Source organism: Xenopus laevis, chromosome 1L (assembly GCF_017654675.1).
Source record: "Xenopus laevis strain J_2021 chromosome 1L, Xenopus_laevis_v10.1, whole genome shotgun sequence".
In the NCBI taxonomy this organism is placed as follows: Eukaryota; Metazoa; Chordata; class Amphibia; order Anura; family Pipidae; genus Xenopus; species Xenopus laevis.
Window position 1 is genome coordinate 179,052,816 of NC_054371.1, and position 20,303 is coordinate 179,073,118.

A 20,303-nucleotide genomic window follows, 5' to 3' on the forward strand; every position below is an offset into this window, starting at 1 on the left:
CTAGACTTCCTTCACCACCTCAGACCAGGCGAAGTGCAATAGAGTAGATAGGAATTGCTTCAAAAAAAATTGAAATTTTTTCTAAGTCCCAAAAAATGTTGGCGTTTTTTCTTTTTCTATGGGTGATAGGCTGAAAACGATCGAAAAATTTTTGGGGCTACCCTCCTTTCCCCCCACATTTCCTAACTCATGGCACCTTAACTATACAGTGGGCACATGTGTAGGGCAAAATAAAAATTTTATTTGATGTTTTGAAGGTTTCCCAGGCTTGTGTAGTGCTGCTACGTATACTTCCATTGTAAATTCAATTTGGTGCCATATGCAAATTAAGCATCGCTAGCGTAACTTCTCTTTGCCTGGCGAATTAATGCTAGTGCAACTTCACAACCTTTCTTTCCCCTGAGAGCAACTTCGGATTTTAGTGAATTTGGGTAGCGCTGGCAAAAATTCGCCTGGCGAAGTGCGGCAAAGCGGACACTGGCGCAACTACGAATCTTAGTGAATTTGCCCCCAAGAGTGGTAGAGTTGGTAGGAAAAAAAATAGTAAAAGTATTCCCTTCCTTTCACTGGAGTTAGAAAGGGGGGAGAGTTGAGAAGCGTTTCTGCCCAAGTGAAGCTTAAAGCATTCCCTGAGTATATAACTATATTAGCGCAGGTATGGAGGATGGGTATAGATGGTGAGTTCTCTCATCTTGGCAGGGAGGTACCGCTTCCCGAACCCCCTTGAAGTAAGGGCCAAGGTGGGTGATGCCTTAACGTATTTGGCTGGTGAAAATCCATGAGGCTATTTTGTATCATGTGGTGCATTCAGAGCCTCTCAGAGTAGTCTTAAGTTGTAGAGGCTAAGCAGGGAATTATAAGGAGCAAGCCGTAAGTGCAAAAAGCAAGTCGTGGAGCCTTCCTAACATTAAGGTTAGGTAATATGCAACTCCTTGCAGTTGGATGTGTTGTGAGGGAATGCATGGATTCTAGACTGAGTAGGGGGAACCTTGGGAAGGCATGCGAAAAAGGAGTCATTTGTCTTGACTGTGACCTAGGAAAGTATAATGTACCTTCATCACATCATTACATGAGTTATATATCAGATTCTGAGGCATAATAAGACCGTGAGAGAAAGAGTGAAGGTAACTGCATACTAAATGCTGAGTATAACAATGATAAGGGGAGGTTACCTTAGTCAATCATCTCATGCTATTACTATCTATAAAAACCGATTCACGTTTGTTTCTAAGGTTTCTTATGTTATTTTTCAAAAACAATGTTCCCGATAGTGCCTAGTGTATATCTCAGCAATGTTTTGATATTCGGGGATTCCCAGCTTGTATGGAAGGGGCATAGCTCCTACTGCCCCACACCCCTCCAGTCATGGTGTGTCTAAGAGGCCTTGGGCAAAAACATGTGGGAGTATAGTCATAATCCAAGTCCCTGTCATATTCTCGTTATGCCCGCTTTATTAGGCCCCTCACCGGGGCCATTACAGAGGTTGATCGTTAAATCCAAAGTCAGATGTCACAGAGCAGAAAGACTTGAGTGTGGTAACGGCCCTCTTACAGGGAGTGTGCCCAATGCCCTAAGCATTGGCGTGTCATGGTAGTACGGTAACAGGTAACTGGGTGTCTGCTAAAATGCCAATGTGGTCATGTGTTGTGTGGAATATGCGGGGTGATATTAAACAGGTAGTAACAAACGTGTCCAAGGTTTTTGCCCGGTCGTGTGGTGCATTGTCATCTGCGTACACAAATCTACTCCACTCTTGGGCAGGGTAGGCCCTGGTTTTTAAAGAAGATTGGTGCGTCTGTGGGCTCCTTGAGAGCGTAGGTTTTCCCATTTTTATTAGCAAGCAGGGCAAATGGAAATCCCCACTTGTAGCTAATATTGCTTGTTTTCAAGAGTGTGGTAAATTCCCGAGGCAGGCATCATTGGAACACTGTGGAGTGGGCCAGGTCCTGGTAGAGTTCGATGGTGTCTTCTACCAGTTTTACTGTCTTAATGTCTCTGGCCTTACGCAAGATCTGCTCTTTCGTGGTGAAGTAATGGAGACAGCATAGTATATCCCGCGGTCTCCCAGCTCTGGTACCTGCGATCTGTCTATGGGGATCTCCGTATTCTTCTCCTGCCCCAATAGCTTGTTGAAGAGATCAGTGAGTGTTTATTGTAGCGCCGTTTGGGTATTTCCTCCGGGACTCCTCTTATTCTCAGATTATTACGCTTACTGCGTTGTGCTTAACCGATATGGCAAGGCCTTCTTGTGTGTTCTCAAGCGCGCTGATCCTTGTAGACATGGCCGCTAGGTCCTGTTTAATCTTGGCGGTTTCTCTCTTCTGCGCCTCCTTAATATCATCCAGTAGGTGAGTTAAATCCGCTTTCTGTGGCAGAGCCGCAATTAAAGCAGATATGTCTGGTGGAAGTGGCGCGTGTAACATCGGAGGGAAGGAAGGTTGCAACCCTCTTATGTAGTCTCCAACATGGTCTTCGTCGGCCATGTTGGAATCACTATCATGTGCTGGCGAGGAAGAAGATTTGTTGAAGAATTTGTCTATTTCTTTTCCTTTTGGGTCATCAGGTGCCTCTGTGGCAACCCCTGTGTTGAACCCTTTTGGTATGTCTTCATTTTTCAGGCCGTTATTCTTGTATTCAGGCTAATTGCAGGGTCAGGTTAGAGGGAGCTCTATGTGCTGCTGCTCACTCCACCATCCAGGCCACGCCCCCCAGAATTTTTAGATATTATGTTCCCACCATTATTATACCCCTGAATATTATACTCTATCACAAACCTATTAAGGACCCATGATATATTAACACTTGTACCATATGGTATTTTGTGTATCTTCGTGATCATGCTGCCTTAAATGTATCTAGAATTTTGAATATTTTAGCTAAACAATGGACAAAACATGGAAAACAAATTAAAAAGGGGGTTAAAGCAAGCCCTGCAATTGCTTTCATCAGCAGGACAGAGTTTAACAAATACTGGTTAAATGATGATTAGTGAAATTAACACCTACATTGACAAGGTTGTACTATCAGGGTACCCTTCACATATTGTTCCTGCGCATACAATAGACGCACCGAATATATGTATGTATGTATATATATATATATATATATATATATATATCCCATGCCATAATAGATGCCATTTGTGTCACGTGTGCTTGCATTTGTAAATGAGCCCTCTAGATTAACTGTGGCTTCAACCAAGCAGAACAAAGGCAACAACCAATCACCAAAAATAAATAAAGGTAGATGAATTCTACAACACATTTTTAAAACTGCATTAAACTGTGACCTATTCACAGCAAGCATTTGTACTAAATTCAGGATTCCATTAAATGTAATAGGCATCTATTGGTAATACTGTAAACAAATACATTTGGAATATGTATGTGCCACTTTTCTTTTACTAAAGTAGTAGCTTCTGGGGCAGTGGCATAAATAGATGTCACTGAGCCCTACAGCTAGTGATGGGCGAATTTATTTGCCAGGCGCGAATTCGCAGCGAATTTGCGTGATTCGCCGCCAGCAAATAAATTTGCGAAACGCCCGTGAAAATTCGCCGGCGTCAAAAAACAATTTCACCGGCGTCTAAAAAAACATTTCGTGAATTTTTTGCCGTTTCGATGGAAATTCGCAATTTTTCCGGCGAAACGACGCAAATTCGCCCATCACTACCTACAGCAAATTCAATTTAGGGCAAACAAAACATTGGTAAATTGACCTAGTCTACCAAGATATATTGAAATTGCACATTAATTAAGGCCTTAGTGCCCATCCTATATTCCTTACCACCACCTCCTTGCCAGACAGTAGCTCAGGGTTGGTACAGAGGCACACATCAATTGCAAAAGTATAGGGTGCAAGCATTGCATGGCAAACACCAGAAATTATGGCAGACAGACTTTATTTGGCACAACTGCGCCTGATTTGTGACAAAGTGCACATGCAACTCAATGCCCCTTTGCACCCCCAATGATGCTGGAATTCTAGGAGCAAATGCTGCATTTTTAGGTAAAAAAATGTAGACTGTGCTCAAAATTGTACTTTGCTCACTGCACTTGCATACTCTTAGCTAAAAATGGTTGCGTACAGATATATATTTTGAACAAAAATGTGCATGTAAGTGTGATGAAATTGCTTAGTAGGGATGTAGCGAACGGCGGAAAAAATGTTCGCGAACATATTCGCGAACTTGCGTCCAAAAATGTGAATTTTAAAAGCTAGAAAAGACATTTCTGGCCAGAAAAATGATTTTAAAGTTGTTTAAAGGGTGCAACGACCTGGACAGTGGCATGCCAGAGGGGGATCAAGGGCAAAAATGTATCTGAAAAATACATTGTTGACACAGCGCTGCGTTTTGTGCTGTAAAGGGCAGAAATCACACTACGTCACTCAGGTGATGTTTCTGGACACGGAATGTGAAAAAGCTCACACAGCTAGGTGGCACTTGGTTAAAGACTGGGCAAACAATGCCTGCAAGGGCAACGTATACAGTAGTGGATACGGAATATATTATTGCTGCTGTAAAAACATCACTCAGGTGATGTTTACGGACACGGAATTATTATTGTTATTTAGACAGAATGTGAAAAAGCTCACACAGCTAGGTGGCACTTGCATACCTCCCAACTGTCCCTCTTTTGACCACTCAACCCCCTGTCCCTCTTTTGTACTGGAAAGTCCCTCTTTTCTCTGCACTGAACAGCCAGAAGAAAAACAGTTTCTAACTTAATTGGCTTTTGGCAGAGAGCTCAGAACAGCTAACAGGTGCAAATAAGATACTTTGTAACAATTTTGACTCTGGTTGGTGCTGGTAGTGGTGAACTACTAGGAGGAGCAGCACACCAGTCCCTCTTTTCTCTGAACTGAACAGCCAGAAAAAAAACAGTTTCTAACTTAATTAGCTTTTGGCAGAGAGCTCAGAACAGCTAACAGGTGCAAATAAGATACTTTGTAACAATTTTGACTCTGGTTGGTGCTGGTGGTGGTGAACTACTAGGAGGAGCAGCACACCAGTCCCTATTTTCTCTGCACTGAACAGCCAGAAAAAAAACAGTTTCTAACTTAATTAGCTTTTGTCAGAGAGCTCAGAACAGCTAACAGGTGCAAATAAGATACTTTGTAACAATTTTGACTCTGGTTGGTGCTGGTAGTGGTGAACTACTAGGAGGAGCAGCACACCAGTCCCACTCCCCAACACAGCTAGACTAATAGCACTGGGCTCTTACAGTAGCAAAGTAAAAAAAACAAAAAAGAAAATAAAAGCAGTCCTTAAAAGGACTATTGGGTTATTACAGCAGTCAGCAGATGAGATCAGAAGCAGTGCCCACAGCAGCTACATACAGAGCACTGCAGTAGAAGGTAGATTACTAGTCAGCAATGCTAACTAACCTAAACTCACTGTCCCTCAAATCCCTGCAGAGTTCTGTCCCTACAATACAGAGCAGTATCAAGTAGATTACTAGCCAGCAAAGTTACTATCAACTGTCCCTCAAATCACTAAACAGCTCTCTCCCTACACTAGCTCTTCCAAGCACACACAGGCAGAATGAAAAAACGCTGCAGGGCTTCAGTTTATATATGGAAGGGGAGTGGTCCAGGGGGTGTGGGGGTGGTCCAGGAGGGAGAGCTTCCTGATTGGCTGCCATGTATCTGCTGGTCTGGGGTGAGAGGTCAAAAATAAGCGCCAGCTAAGGCGAACCCAAATTGGCGAACGTCGCGCGACGTTCGCGAACATTCGGCGGACGCGAACAGCCGATGTTCGCGCGAATTAGTTCGCGGGCGAACAGTCCGCGACATCCCTATTGCTTACTGCATATAGGAGAATGATGGAAACTGACAGGAAGGGAGGGTTAACATAGGTGGGATTTGACTCCATAAGATCATAGTTTCAATAGATGCATGGAGGATGCTGGAACTATATATTATATAAATGACAGGGATGCATTCAAGCAAAGAAGATAGTTAGAGAGAATAGAAGAGGAGATGTATACAGAGCTATTCACAGCAATTATAATAAAATTGAGGCAATGAAATGAAAGGATATGACAAAGGGCACTGCAATGCTAAGATGAACTTAGTAGAAAAGAAACTGCATACAAATGAAGACAATGCTGGAATATGAATTATTAAACTGAGAGTGATTAAACCACAACTAATTAGCTTAGGTGGAACTGATGATTTGTTCATAACTAACAGACAGATATATATATGGGCCTATATATATATATATATATATAGGCCCATAGAGTTAATGTGTCCCTAGGGCTTTAATTCCCTACACTTTCTGATCTCCCTAGTTGCTGGGCAGATGCCCATATAGCTAGATGTAATTTGCATAGGTATATTATTGGCCACGAGGCGCTGTGACCACATTCTGTCACACTCTGGTATAGTGAGTGAGAAGGGGTGGATCGTCCTCTTTGGCTTCTGGATGCTGATCCAGCTGGGTGTGCCCAGGGGAGCCTTGGTACAGAAAGGCCCAGAAAAGCCATGTGCTCTAGAGGGACCAGTACCTCTAGAGAGATAAGTCGGGGAGCAGGGACCCAGTGAATGAGGCTAGTGAGTGGCAGGAATATAATGTTATAGACTCTCTAGGAGAGTAAGACAGTGAGGGAAGATATAAAGAGCAGCTTTGTGCTCCATCAAGGAGGTATAGCAGGGAGAAGCTTACCTAGGCTGTAAGATTTGCCTTCAGTGAAGGGACACAGTGGAAAGGGTGTCAGGCTTTAGGTTCTTCTCCCTGACCACTCCACTGGGTGAGATCCAGACCACGTGTGAGGTATTTCTGGCTGGAGGTACTGCCTTGACTACATCCGCGGGAAAATGTACCTGCCTCTACCTCTGTAGCTCTGTGTTAGCGGGGTGTGCATTTATATTCTGCAAATGCCTCTGTACTAATGCAAGTACCCTGTGAATCATTTGTCTCTGACAAATAAAAGTTTATTTTGTTTGACTGAAAAAACCTCCTGGTGCCCATTATTTTCCTGTTTTATAGCACAGTAGCCTATGGGAGTTGTAGTTGCACTACACCACACCTTCCATGTAGCGAAGGTCCTAGCCTGGGGTGTTTGAGTCACATGCATGTAACCCATTTTCTAAGCACTAGCTGGACATTAACCCCGTTTGGGCTGTATAGCCCAAGTTAGCGTTACATGTATACTGTGTGTGTGAATATATATATATATATATATATATATATATATATATAATGTCCAGACAGTACCTGCACTCTTTCCATTGTTTTTGTCTGTAGGTGCTGTTGTCAAAGTAATATGTAACCTTCAAAATGGACCAGCACACCAGATTTTCAAGTGTTGAAATTTCCTTTATTTCCATAACACTCGTGCATCCAACGTTATCACCACAAAGGGTGTGCTGAGGTCGGCCCGAATCCACCTGACCCATGGGTAAACTCGTGGGTTTCACGGGTATCGGGCCAGCCCCCATATCACTACCTACATATTTCTTTTCCCACTTACTTTTTGCCATTCCCTCTAAAATGCTGAAACACCGCAGCAATAATCCCTTAATTACAACCACTATTGCTGCACGGCAGATAATTAGATCTATATTATTTGTAATGTGTAAAGTATCGCTATTTCTACCATTATTTAATAATACGGAGGTGTGACAGATTTTTGCTTTAATATGTAGCATCATAAGGGTTTAACAACAATAGCCAATATATAGAGTATACATAAATTCACAGAATTGTTAAACTGACAAGCAATCTTATACAGTTGTTAGCATACTCGCAGCTATGGGGCATAGAACCACAACAATCAAATTTCCCACTTTATTGAAAATAAATCAAGGGCAACTTTTCACAGCATCTTGGATGCATTATTAGCAACTAACCATAGACATTTATATCGATAAAGAAGCTATTTCTACCTTTTAGGTAAAATAGGAAAATCCCAATTATAACATATATAAGAATTAACTAACTATAATAAATGTTATAGTATCCAAAAAGGGGTTTATAGCACAAAAAGTGCATATTTACTGTAATTGTTGTATAGCACCAATACCATTATAATGCATTCCATCTTCCGCTGATACTGTTCTGGTTCATTTAAAAAGTCTTATCACTTGCACTTACCAGGGAGTATACAGCAATCAGCATTTTTACATTTTATTGAGGCAGTGGTTGACAAATTTCTGCTGTAAAGCACAAAATAATACTCCTGGACAATTATACAGTTATGTTATGAACTTTCTCATACTGATCCTCTAACCTTCTGTTGAAAAAGCAGGTTTAATTACAGTGTGAATAATGCCTGCTGAGCAAACGTTCCCTAAATCCACTTCATTATTCTAGAAAGTCGGGTCATTACTATGAATTATCGTAGTTCACCATTCATTTTTACAATATTGGAATTTTTTAATTAAGATAATAAATTAACTATTGTGGCACTGGAAACATTCACAGTTAACAGCATATGCACAAATGACTCTTCAACTGAAAAGTCAACATCTGAACTAAACCATAGGTAAGAGGTGACCTGCTGTCCTTAGATTTCAACAACAACTTTCAATTCTTGGTTTTAATTACACATCATAATATAAATAAGACTACATATTAAAATAAAGTGACATTTAGACTGGGTGATAAACAGTTTCAAGTGACACAGGGGGGCATATTTATTATACCGCAGTCCAGAATCAAATTCTGCTGCACTCAATTAATTTCTATGGGATTTTAGGAACATGATTATTGAAGGGTGAAAGTTAGAGTTTACTCTTTGATAAATACCCTGCAATACTTTACCTTCCAGCCTGCAGCACACCAGATATACTGAAGAGACCAAAGTCAGTGATGACCACTTTGCCATTGTCGTAGAAAACATTTTTTGACTTGAGGTCCTTGTGCAGAATCCCCTTGGCATGCAGGTATCCCATTCCCTGAAAGATATAAGGGGGAGGACAGGCAGGATAATATTTTATGACAGTCAAAAAAAAGATGATAGCACAATATAAACATACTCATTCTGACATTCTATATAGTATATACAGTAATTAACATGTGATTCATTCTCAGTCTAAGGATTGAGAGGATTTTTTTTCTAGGAACGTTCCCCGCACTGCCTGCTTAGTAATAGAATGCATCCAATCCTCCACGGGTACACCGCTATCCCGATATATGTTGCAGCACATTTTAGATACAATGTAATTTGAAAGCAAAGTATCAGCTTACTAGTAATCACTAGACAAAAAATGAAAGCATCCTGTCAAGATTTGGTGTTTTAAAATATTTTAATTGTATGTGGCATATTTTTAAATAGACTTTAATATTTTTATATGTTGTTTTACAGCACTTTCCGAATACTGAAAAACTATTAAGCACTATGTTATGGACAATACGGATTTTTCAGTCACTTGATGTTAAATATGGTTTCATTAGTTAAATGTCGTCTTTTAGTTTTGTACTAATTTATGACACGCCTGTGGGCTAATTAATCACTTTTTGGGAGGGCTTATATAAGCCTGATTTGTTCTGTATTAGTTACACTTGATAAAGGATCAACATGGATCCGAAACATGTCGTGTAAAGCCTGAATAAACACATCACAGCATAAATTGCTATCTATGAGTGCTCTCCTCATTCTTGGAAATTTTGAAGGATTTTTTTTCATTTAAGAGTTCCAGTTTCATAAAAATGAAAATGCTTAAACTAGTAAACTAGTAAAATTGACTTCCTTTGATACTTATCTTATCTTGACAACTCCACAATGAGATCTAAGGCAGTTCTGGCATTTTAATCATCCTTACTACCAAACCTTTAAAGGGGTAGTTTACATTTAAATATACCTTTTATGTGCTGCATGCAGTGATATTCTGAGACAATTGTGCAATTTGTTTTCAATAATTATTTTTTGTGTTTTTTTAATTATTCAGCTCTCCAGTTTGGAATTTCAGAAGTGTCTGGTTGCTAGGGTGCAATTTACTGAGATGAGCATGCATGTGCCCTGGGTCCATTTTTTAGCAGCCCTGACCTGAGCAGGCAGGAAGGATCTTGTAGAACCTAGGTAGGTCAGACATAGTAAGTGGTAAGATATACTCTTTAATAGGTTGCTCTAGGAGTGACAGAAAGTTTAGGACTATTTGGTTGAGCAGCCTGAAGCTCCACAGAGGATAATTATTGGGACTAGGTTTCCAGGTGCACTACTGCCCAGAAGTTGGAAAACATAGGTACAGACTCAGGGACTAGGAAAGTATCCCTGTGTTCCACTGACACCAGATCCCGAAAGCTGGGGGTGTCTCTTTGCAAGCTGTTCCCATTGATAACACTGCAGGGATGTATGCTGGCCAATACTATGCTGTGAGTATATCTCTAACTACCACCCTTGTTCAGCTATCCTGCATTTCTGCGATAGCTCATTACACTCTGTCCATGGTTAAGAACCACTGCTGTCCATCATTATTTGTATCTCAAACCTGAGAGATTTAGATGCACTACACCCTGACCTCCATTATAAGCGAGGGTTCACACCTGAGAAAAGGGTCTCACCCGGGCAATTATCAGTAAAGCTCATGGTTTTAGGAGCCTGGGGTAGCCCTGTTTTAATTCAAAGTCATGAATTTCACAGCCAGATAACCCTTCCTTCTTGTTTCAGTTAGTATGATTTCTGTTTTTAATTATGTTGGTTAAATCATTTAGAGATCATTTGATGTACTAAAAATTGCTTGCCCTTTTTAACAAGGCATATCACCCGAGTGTCCCTAATAACAGAAGAGAGAAGTTTAAAGGGTAGTCAAGAATAGAAGGTAACACTATTAACTTCCACATATAGAATGTGATACTAACTTACTGTTTTTAAGAAATTATAATGACCACTTATTTTAATGTATAAAGTAGCGAAACTGATCAGAGCAGATTTTATTTCACAGGAGGCACTGGTATCTCTACTGCTTTTTCCCGCTCAGAAGAGCTGCTTTGCTAAGGTCAGGGAGAATGAATGCTCTATCACTTGAAGTAATTTATTTCATGTGATCAATGATTGAAACACATAACATCTCCTTCCCTAACCTATTCCCCTTCCCCACTGACTTGGGTGATGATCTTTGAGATGGCTGTCTCATTTCCCTGTTTGTGAGAACAGAAGATCATAACTCAGCCTCCTTCTCGGACTAGAAAAATAGCAATTGTATCTTTAGCAGACCTTACAGTACATGATACACTTTCCAATCAGTGCAAAGATGAGTGAGAGAGATGGATGAACTTAATTTCATGGTAAGTATATTTATCTGTGGCTGACTCTTTACAGAGGTGAATGTAAGACAAACAAAATGGGGAAGGGCTCTGTAAAAATGGTAATCACTGGTTTTTTGAAAAAAAAAAGCCAGACTTTCCCAAACGCTGATGTGAAATATATCACTTTTATTCAAGAAAGAAGAAACATTTCAAAGACATAAAGCAGCCAGGCAAAAGGAGAACACCCAGATCTTAATAATAGGTAAAAAGAACTCCAGTCAAACATACAGTTCACATCCCATATTTAAACAGGCTCAATTAATCTTACATCACTCCTATCTTACACCGCTCAGGCGCTATCATATTGGCACCTTGGACAGGGACAACTGTCTGAGATGCCATCAGCCTCGAGCAGACCTGGTACACTGCATTTGGCTTTGCCCCGTAATACAGAAATTTTGGGAAAATGTACAGGGATACTGGAGATCTTTAACTCAACAGACGGCTCCCTTTTCTTTGTTATGGGTGCTTTTTGGGATTCCCCCTTCACAACTAAAACTATCACGATCTGAGAGCCGCCTAGCGGAAAGACTAATGGCAGCATCTAGAAAAACTATTCTTCATCATTGGCTTTCCCCATCGGTACCCCCACTTTCGCTAGTTAAACAAAAGCTTCACTATATCTTTCACATGGACTGGCTAGAAACCACTACAAATAAAGAAGAATACACAGAAATTTTTTTTTTGACCTGGATGACATACATATCCTCACTCCCCACTCATACTAAACATTTAACTATTTACGCATTTCGACATACCACGTGGTTTGATACAGAACTGTTACTCAGCAACAATGCTGTACAAGACACCACTCAATATATACAGAATCTTTATAGTTCACAGTCACGGAATCGTCAATCACCCCCCAGGAGTCACCATATCAATAGTTTGCTGTCCACAAGTAATCTATGAGCGACAGGGATGTTATTTTGGGTATGGTCCTTCCGTCCTTTAAATCTGCCGTTGGTTAGTCATGGTAAAATCGTGTGAATATCTTGTTCAATTTCTATATATGTTAAGCTATGTAATTTATGGCATTTCCTGTTGGTCTTCCAAATTCCGAACAGATTCTTTATATACTTTGTTTAATTTTGTTTTGTTTTTCTTTCTTTTGTGAAAATAAATAAAAACATTTATTAAAAAAAAAACAGGCTCAATTATGTGGAGCGCTCACCTCCCCAAATCACAGTTTTGTAGTGTCAGGTGCTGTACTGTGAGACCCACTCCTGTCACTGGGTCAAATCAATATCCAGAAAAAAGCCAGCAGCACACCGAATCTAGTTGTAGTTGTGTTCAAAGATGAAAATGTATTTAGCCCATATGCAAAAAGGCAACGTTTCGAGCCTACCAGGCCCTTTATCAAGCTACACAACTACAACTAGATTCGGTGTGCTGCTGGCTTTTTTCTGGATCCCATATTTAAACAACTTCAGGAATTGTGGTTCAAAGTGTAAAAATCCAAAATACTTCTGTATGGTATAGAATAGCAGTAAGGGAACCTGTCTAATTGGCAAAATCTAGTGATGGGCGAATTTGTCCCGTTTTCGATGCCGGCATCAATTCGCGGGTGTCAAAATTGCCGCCATCGACATTTGACGAGCATTAAAGTCAATGGGCCTCTGTTCACTTGTTGTCTGCGTCTGAATTGTTGCAGCGCCTTCGCAAATTTATTTGCCGGCATCAAAACGCACAAATTAGTTTCTAATTCGCATCTGGCGAAATAAATTCGCCCATCACTAGCAAAATCACTTGGTTAGGTTTGCTGTCACTTTGCTGTGCAGTGTTACAAACTGCACTCTTACATATATTTCAACTCAATGAACCCAATGACACATTGGGATACTTGATTATGTTCTCGGCGCACAGCCTTCTAGACTTTATGCATCAACCCCTATTGGTAGAGTTGCACTCCACATGGACACCAGACCAAAAGGAAATTGCAGGTGCCCTTTTTTTTTCGAAGAAGGGCACATGGGGACTTGGAACATATTGTGTAAGGTACCACAATAAACAAGCTGTATTTGCAATGAATTTACTTTTTCTGTGCTCGCCCCACCCCCACCCCACCCACCGCAATTTCCTTCTGGTCCAATTACACATTGGGAAAAGAGTCTTCCTTGTCCTCATTTACAATAGTAAATAATGCAAAATGTTCCCTTATTCAGTTCTTGAGTTTACATATTGAACATGGCATTTCTTACACTTTAAAGATATACAAGTGTGGTATTACATTTATAGTATCCCCTATTGGAAAATCTCCTCCAAGAGACACTGGGGAAGATTTATTAACTTAGAAAAATGTAAACTGCTTCATCCCACACCAAAATGTACCGCTAATGTTGAGCCAAGTATTACTTTTAGTTAGACTATGTTTACACAGGACTGTTTTAAGGCCTTGGTGGGTCCTGGGCAAAGAATTGGTGGGCCCACATGTCCAGCACAGACAACTTGTCTCCCAATACCATCACAATACAATTAAAGTTACCTCCACATCTTAATATGCCTGTAGTTGTGGTTTTTTTAGACACACCCCATATACCGTGATCATTAAAAGACAAAGAAAGGCTGGAAGTAAATTCCTCATAAGGTTATAGAGCACCCCACCTGTACCTGATCACCAATTTTTATTTGTAAAATTACCCTTGTATCTTCCATAATGCCCTTTGCAGCTAAGCACTATAAGTTCTTGATTGCGGCCTTCATTTTAGTTGAAGTGAGGTAATCAACGAGCTGTACCAGTGTAAAGAGGAGAACAGCAGAGAGGAATAGACAGCAATGGCAAGACACAGCAGGATGGAAGCCGGAGCAGCTCTGAAACACGCACCGATTGGCTCACAAGAGAACTGTGTAATAAGAACTTGCCAATCGGTGTGCATTTGGCCAGGGTAAATTGATGTATAACCACGGCAACCTTCGTAGGCCACTATGATTGGTGCGCACCAAATGAAAGCTGTGCTTTGCAGGGTAAACACATCTTCTCAACAACTCGTTCTCCCAGTTATTATGCGCTAGTTAGGGAATGTTCTGCGCATGACCAACAGTCTTAGTCTTGCAGAAAGTGTGATGAATAATGGGAAGCTTTTACACAGAAGTGAACGGTTTAGCCTACACTTAAGCATTTGCAATAAAAAAAAGGACTTAATTTGGAGTGGAATGAAAAGGACTAATGGCAACACTATAAGTATGCCTGTCAATAGAATGTAATACTTTCCAGCCTTTACTTGTTCTTCAAAAAATGTTTAAAAAAATCCAAACATGCCATTACGATCACTGCATAATGAATTCATGAAAACTTTAAAATTCTCCCCAAGACAATTAATGTGACTTACATTGTGGGGAGTTGAAGGAATAGATTATAATAATTACCAATCACCATACTCACCCAAGATTCCAGCAAAGAACAATATGAGGCAAGCCAATGGCCAAGATAGAGACTGCATAATTAGGCAAAAACAATTTAATAAAATAAAAACGCTGTGACTGTGACCCAATGACTATCCTCATCCTCAATGAAGATTCCAGCAGTTACAACAATATCTGAGACAAGCCAACATAACTTTAGTTAGGTATAATAAGCACAAACAATTTAATAAAATTTAAATAAGAGAAATAACTTGCAAAAAAGAGAAGAGCTTGCAAAAATTAAGGTCACCTTCCATTACAAAACAAACACATTTTACAGTTTTGTCCAAATGTGATCTTTTCCTCTCTCCATGGTGAAGCACGTAATTAGGTCTTGTAATTGTTTTAGTTTTAAGATGCATACCATTTGCTGCAAAATGATCTACATCCATCATTCTCCTTTCTTTCAACAACATTTTGCACAAGAATGAGCTTACACTGCAGAAAGTTTTGAATCTTGCAATTCTTGGTGGTTTTGGGGAACTCTGATTTGCATAGATTACATTTTCATGCAACATTAAATTGTTGATGCTTAAACTCATCATACATTAGGGCTTAGTAGATACTATAAAAACATCAACATAATGTTGTGCTCACACACTCACCTTTACAATCTCTTGTGCTATCTGTCTGGTTTTGTTGACATCTAGGACAATTTTTGCATCCCGGACCACTGAGTAGAGTGTCCTCCCCTTACAAAGGCTGCAACACAGAACAGAATTTTTAGACCTTCTTAAACATAGAATATTAGAATATTAAAATGAACGTTGCACTAAACTATTCATGTATATATTCATGTATGCCCTGACCAAACTCTAACATGCATCTACTCTCAGTGTAGTGTATCACAAGCCTCTTATGGTTAGCAGTTATGGAAAAGATGTAGAAGTACATTGTCTATTGGGAATTTATAGGAGAATGGGAAGGGTGGTGATATTGAATATTTAAATACAGTTAGAGGTATACAGAACAAGGAACGGATACTTGCAGATAGCTTGATATACTCTTTATATCATTACAGGATAAAAAAAAAGTAGGAGTTATGAACATAGGCAATTTTAACTTCAACCAGTGTTATTTAATATTTAATATTTGTTATAATAATACACCCATCACTTATATGAATGATGTAAAAAATATGTTTGCATCTAGGCACACCACATGTAATTTGAGATAATCTATTAAAGCTACTTGTTTTTTGTCTGGCTCAGGTACAGCATTCATACCTGAACATTTTATACATTATTTTTTAATTAATACTCTCTCCAGTAGTCATCTGCAATAAACCTATATACTAACTGGGCCAGGAGGTTATTTTCTGCAGTTCTTTAAGGAGAATCACCAATGTTTAGCAAATACTGTATATGTTACAGGCTTTTAATTAAACAAATTAAATAATCATAAAAGTAAAATGGGACCATAAAGAATTCACCGGCCAGAACAGAGAGGCACTTAAAGGCGAAGTCACCCCCAAGATAAAAATTTGTCTAATAATAGAAAACACAATTCTAAGCTAAATCTCAATATACATTTATTAAAAAATGTTGGCGCTTTTAAAGTTATTGCTATAGAAAGCAGCATTTGCTTAACTCCTGGTTGTTACTTTTTTAACAATGTTGCACAAGTCTGAGTTCCCCAGCAAAGACAGGTCTGTTCATCAGCCGCGTGTCTTACATTGCATCAACAGTCTGAGCCATCAGGGCACAACACAGAAAGGAATAAACACCGCTTTCAATAGCATTACATACACAAATAACTTAAAAACTTGTTATTATTATACTTGAAAAATTGTAATGAATGTATATCATAAAGTAATTTTAAATTATGTTTACCTTTATGAGGCAAAATATATTTTTGGGTTGACATTCCCTTTAAAGGGATACTGTCATGGGAAAAAAAAATTTTTTCAAAATGAATCAGTTAATAGTGCTGCTCCAGCAGAATTCTGCACTGAAATCCATTTCTCAAAAGAGCAAACAGATTTTTTTATATTCAATTTTGAAATCTGACATGGGGCTAGACATTTTGTCAATTTCCCAGCTGCCCCTGGTCATGTGACTGGTGCCTGCACTTTAGGAGAGAAATGCTTTCTGGCAGGCTGCTGTTTTTCCTTCTCAATGTAACTGAATGTGTCTCAGTGGGACATGGGTTTTTACTATTGAGTGTTGTTCTTAGATCTACCAGGCAGCTGTTATCTTGTGTTAGGGAGCTGTTATCTGGTTACCTTCCCATTGTTCTTTTGTTTGGCTGCTGGGGGGAAAAGGGAGGGGGGTGATATCACTCCAACTTGCAGTACAGCAGTTAAGAGTGATTGAAGTTTATCAGAGCACAAGTCACATGAATTGGGGCAGCTGGGAAATTGACAATATTTCTAGCCCCATGTTAGATTTCAAAATTGAATATAAAAAAATACATTAACGGATTCATTTTGAACAAAAATTTTTTTTCCCATGACAGTATCCCTTTAAGGTTATGGTGTTAGAATTTAATTGTAGGAGCTCTATACAAGGGCTAACAAGTAGAAGGTTCAAAAAGCTGATTTAGAAGCCATTTGCCATTTCCTGGGAATGCTTGATTTCTGGCATTCAGCATTAAAATTATATTTTTGTGAATAATTCACTGGGCACAAGTCTGCTATGTCTATTGTCAAAGAGGGATTACAGTTCCTCCATCTTGAGGGTGGATTTAGCTCCAGGGTTTTTCCTGCCCTTATGCACAACTCAGAGGAATAGACAGGACAGACACATTGGTGCTGCCAAGCTCAACTATAGGGAAGCTCAAGAATCTTTGGATGCAAACACCTACAATTAACTGCTTCAATGCAATAAACAATTTACACTTCATTTCAGAAATGAAACGTATGATCTATTAACAAAGAATTATTCAGACTATACAATGTCAAAGTAAAGTGCCACACTCACACAGCTCGCTGTTTGAAGCCTCGGGTGCAACAACGGCAACGTTTCAGGCTATACCAGCCCTTTATCAAGCCTTCAAGGCTTGATAAAGGGCTGGTATAGCCCAAAACGTTGCCATTGTTGCACGAATTAAAAGTTTGATCAAAGATCGGAGCGCTGCTGCAGTTGTTTAATCCAAAGACTTATTCAGATTCACTTAATAGTCAAAAAAAAAGATTTTTCTAGCTTGCTTTTTTTATTTTTGCCTAACCCCCATGTTTAATAAAAAAAAAGTATTAAGTTTGCCCAGGCCCAGTGACCTATAGCAAACAATAAGATTATTGCTTTAAACAGGTGATCAGAAAAGTTACCTGCTAATGTATTGCTATAGGTGACTGGCCTTACAACAAAGTCTGCACCTTTTATTACATAACTCCTTAAATGATGTAAATCAATGGTTCCGATGCACTCAGCAACACAGACAGCTGCAGGGCGATCTATAAACATCAAAGCCTAATGAAGCTCCTGAATGAATCTGTAGTTGCAATATATTTTGCAACATAAACAGTCTCCCTGACAATTTTTATGAACAGCGGTTATTAAAATGATTTTGCCATGGTACACAATAACTTCTAGTTATGCTGCATTCAATTTTCTCTAGTCTTTTGACAGTATTTAAATAAAATCTAGGCAGTAATTGATTCCTTTCCTCTACCATTTTTCATAATTCACCTTAGATTTCCTCTGAAATGAAGCCTCTAATGTTTAAAGAATGTAAATCATTGTATAATATTTTATGCAAATGTTACCTGAAATTGCAGGCATGATCTTCAATCCTCATTTATTATTATTATTATTATTATTATTAATTATTGTTATAATGGCAACGATATATCAGTTGGTGACAACAGAGTTCCACATAGTAAATTCCATAGCTCTCTTTACTTGCATAATATTTAGCAAAGGACAAAATAGAGCTAACTTACACCTTTATTAAATATGATCCTGTTTGAGTGAATATCGAGCTTGCAAATTCACCTTCTCTCACTCTGCTAACTTTATAGTTTACAATTCCAGCTTCTCATGGGAAGTGCAATTATTGCAGGCGATATGGGAATGCTACCACGTTTAACCATTAAAATTACCATTTAATTTTAAAGTACGTAGGCACTGTTTTTAAGAAGGAAAGTCGTCTTGCACTTGGGGGTGCCAAATGTTAGGCACCCCCAAGTGATTGTATTTACTTACCTGAAACCCCGGCTGTGGTTATTCCAGTGAGCACCACAGAGTGTTCCTCTTCCGGCTTCTTCTTTCTATAAATTTCCCACGGCTGACGCATGCGCAGTAGAACGAAATAGGCAACTTTTTAATTAAAATTCGACTCTCCTCTCTACTGCGCATTTGCAGCCGCACAAAGAAAGAGGAAGACGGAAGAAGATCGATCCGTGGTGCTCACTGGTATAACCCCAGGCCGGTGCAATTTTCTGCTGATAGGAGCACCGGCCCGGGGTTTCAGGTAAGTCAATACAATTACTTTGGGGTGCCTAAGATTTGGCACCCCCAAGTGCAAGACGACTTTCCTTCTCCTTTAAAAAAATTTTTTTTTTTTAAATTGTGCTTCAAGTGAGGGTATGCTGTACTTTCAGGTTAAAACGCACACAAGAAAAGAAAATAATTTTCATGGCATAACTAGCATTTGTGTTTAAAAATGGAAGATAAGTTTGAATTGAAATTCCAATTAGGTATTCACTACAAACAGTTTAGTGTGTCTAATCTCTGCTAATTGCTTTAATGAGCAAAGTAACAAGAAAAGTGTCTCGATTCTCACTTAGAAAAAGAGTTTTTAGATTTTTTCTAAACCAACTTTTAGTAAATATTATTTCATCTTACTTAAAAGTTTTCTCCGACAAAGAATAAAGAGAAAAATCATAAAAGAGAAGAAAGTAGTTTGCACACAGTCCATCTTTTCATTGAAGGTGCAACTTTATTTCCTTGCATGTTGCAAACATGGGGCTCATTAACAAACATCGGGAAATTTGCCCATGGGCAGTAATCTATGGCAACCAATCAAATTTTACTTTTCACTGCTTAACCTGCAGCTGGCTGAAAAAAGGAAATAATTGATAGGTTGCTATGAGTTACTGCTCATGTGTAGGGATGTAGCGAACGTCGGAAAAAAAGTTCGCGAACATATTCGCGAACTTGCGCAAAAATGCGAGCGGTTCGCGAACGGTTCGCGAACCCCATAGACTTCAATGGGAAGGCGAACTTTAACATCTAAAAAAAAAATTTCTGGCCAGAAAAATGATTTTAAAGTTGTTTAAAGGGTGCAACGACCTGGACAGTGGCATGCCAGAGGGGGATCAAGGGCAAAAATGTATCTGAAAAATCTGCCTGTGTGTGCTTGGAAGAGATAGTGTAGGGGGAGAGCTGTTAGTGATTTCAGGGACAGATGATAGTAAGTTTGCTGGCTAGTAATCTGCTTGATACTGCTCTGTATTGGAGGGACAGAAGTCTGCAGGGATTTGAGGGACATTTTAGCTTAGGTAGCTTTGCTGGCTAGTAATCTACTGTTCTCTTTAAACAACTGCCATACGTTGACCTTGTAGGCATTGTTTGCCCAGTTTTTTTGGACGCAGCCACTGAAGCACAGTTGCCAGAAAAAATATGCCATATAAATGCTGAAAATAGTAATTTTTCGCCATACGTTGACCTTGTAGACATTGTTTGCCCAGTTTTTTTGGTTGCAG

General features: G+C 39.4%; 1 protein-coding gene across 1 annotated transcript in view; it reads right to left on the minus strand.

The window, feature by feature from the left end:
• ksr2.L (kinase suppressor of ras 2 L homeolog) overlaps nucleotides 1–20,303 on the minus strand; it is a 192,029-nt gene that overhangs the window by 17,352 nt on the left and 154,374 nt on the right. The window contains exons 15-16 of the mRNA XM_018263769.2: nucleotides 15,262–15,358; nucleotides 8,771–8,904 (exon numbers count right to left, since the gene is read on the minus strand). Of these exons, the coding sequence (XP_018119258.1) occupies nucleotides 8,771–8,904; nucleotides 15,262–15,358 (231 nt within the window). The remainder of the gene's footprint in view (nucleotides 1–8,770; nucleotides 8,905–15,261; nucleotides 15,359–20,303) is intronic.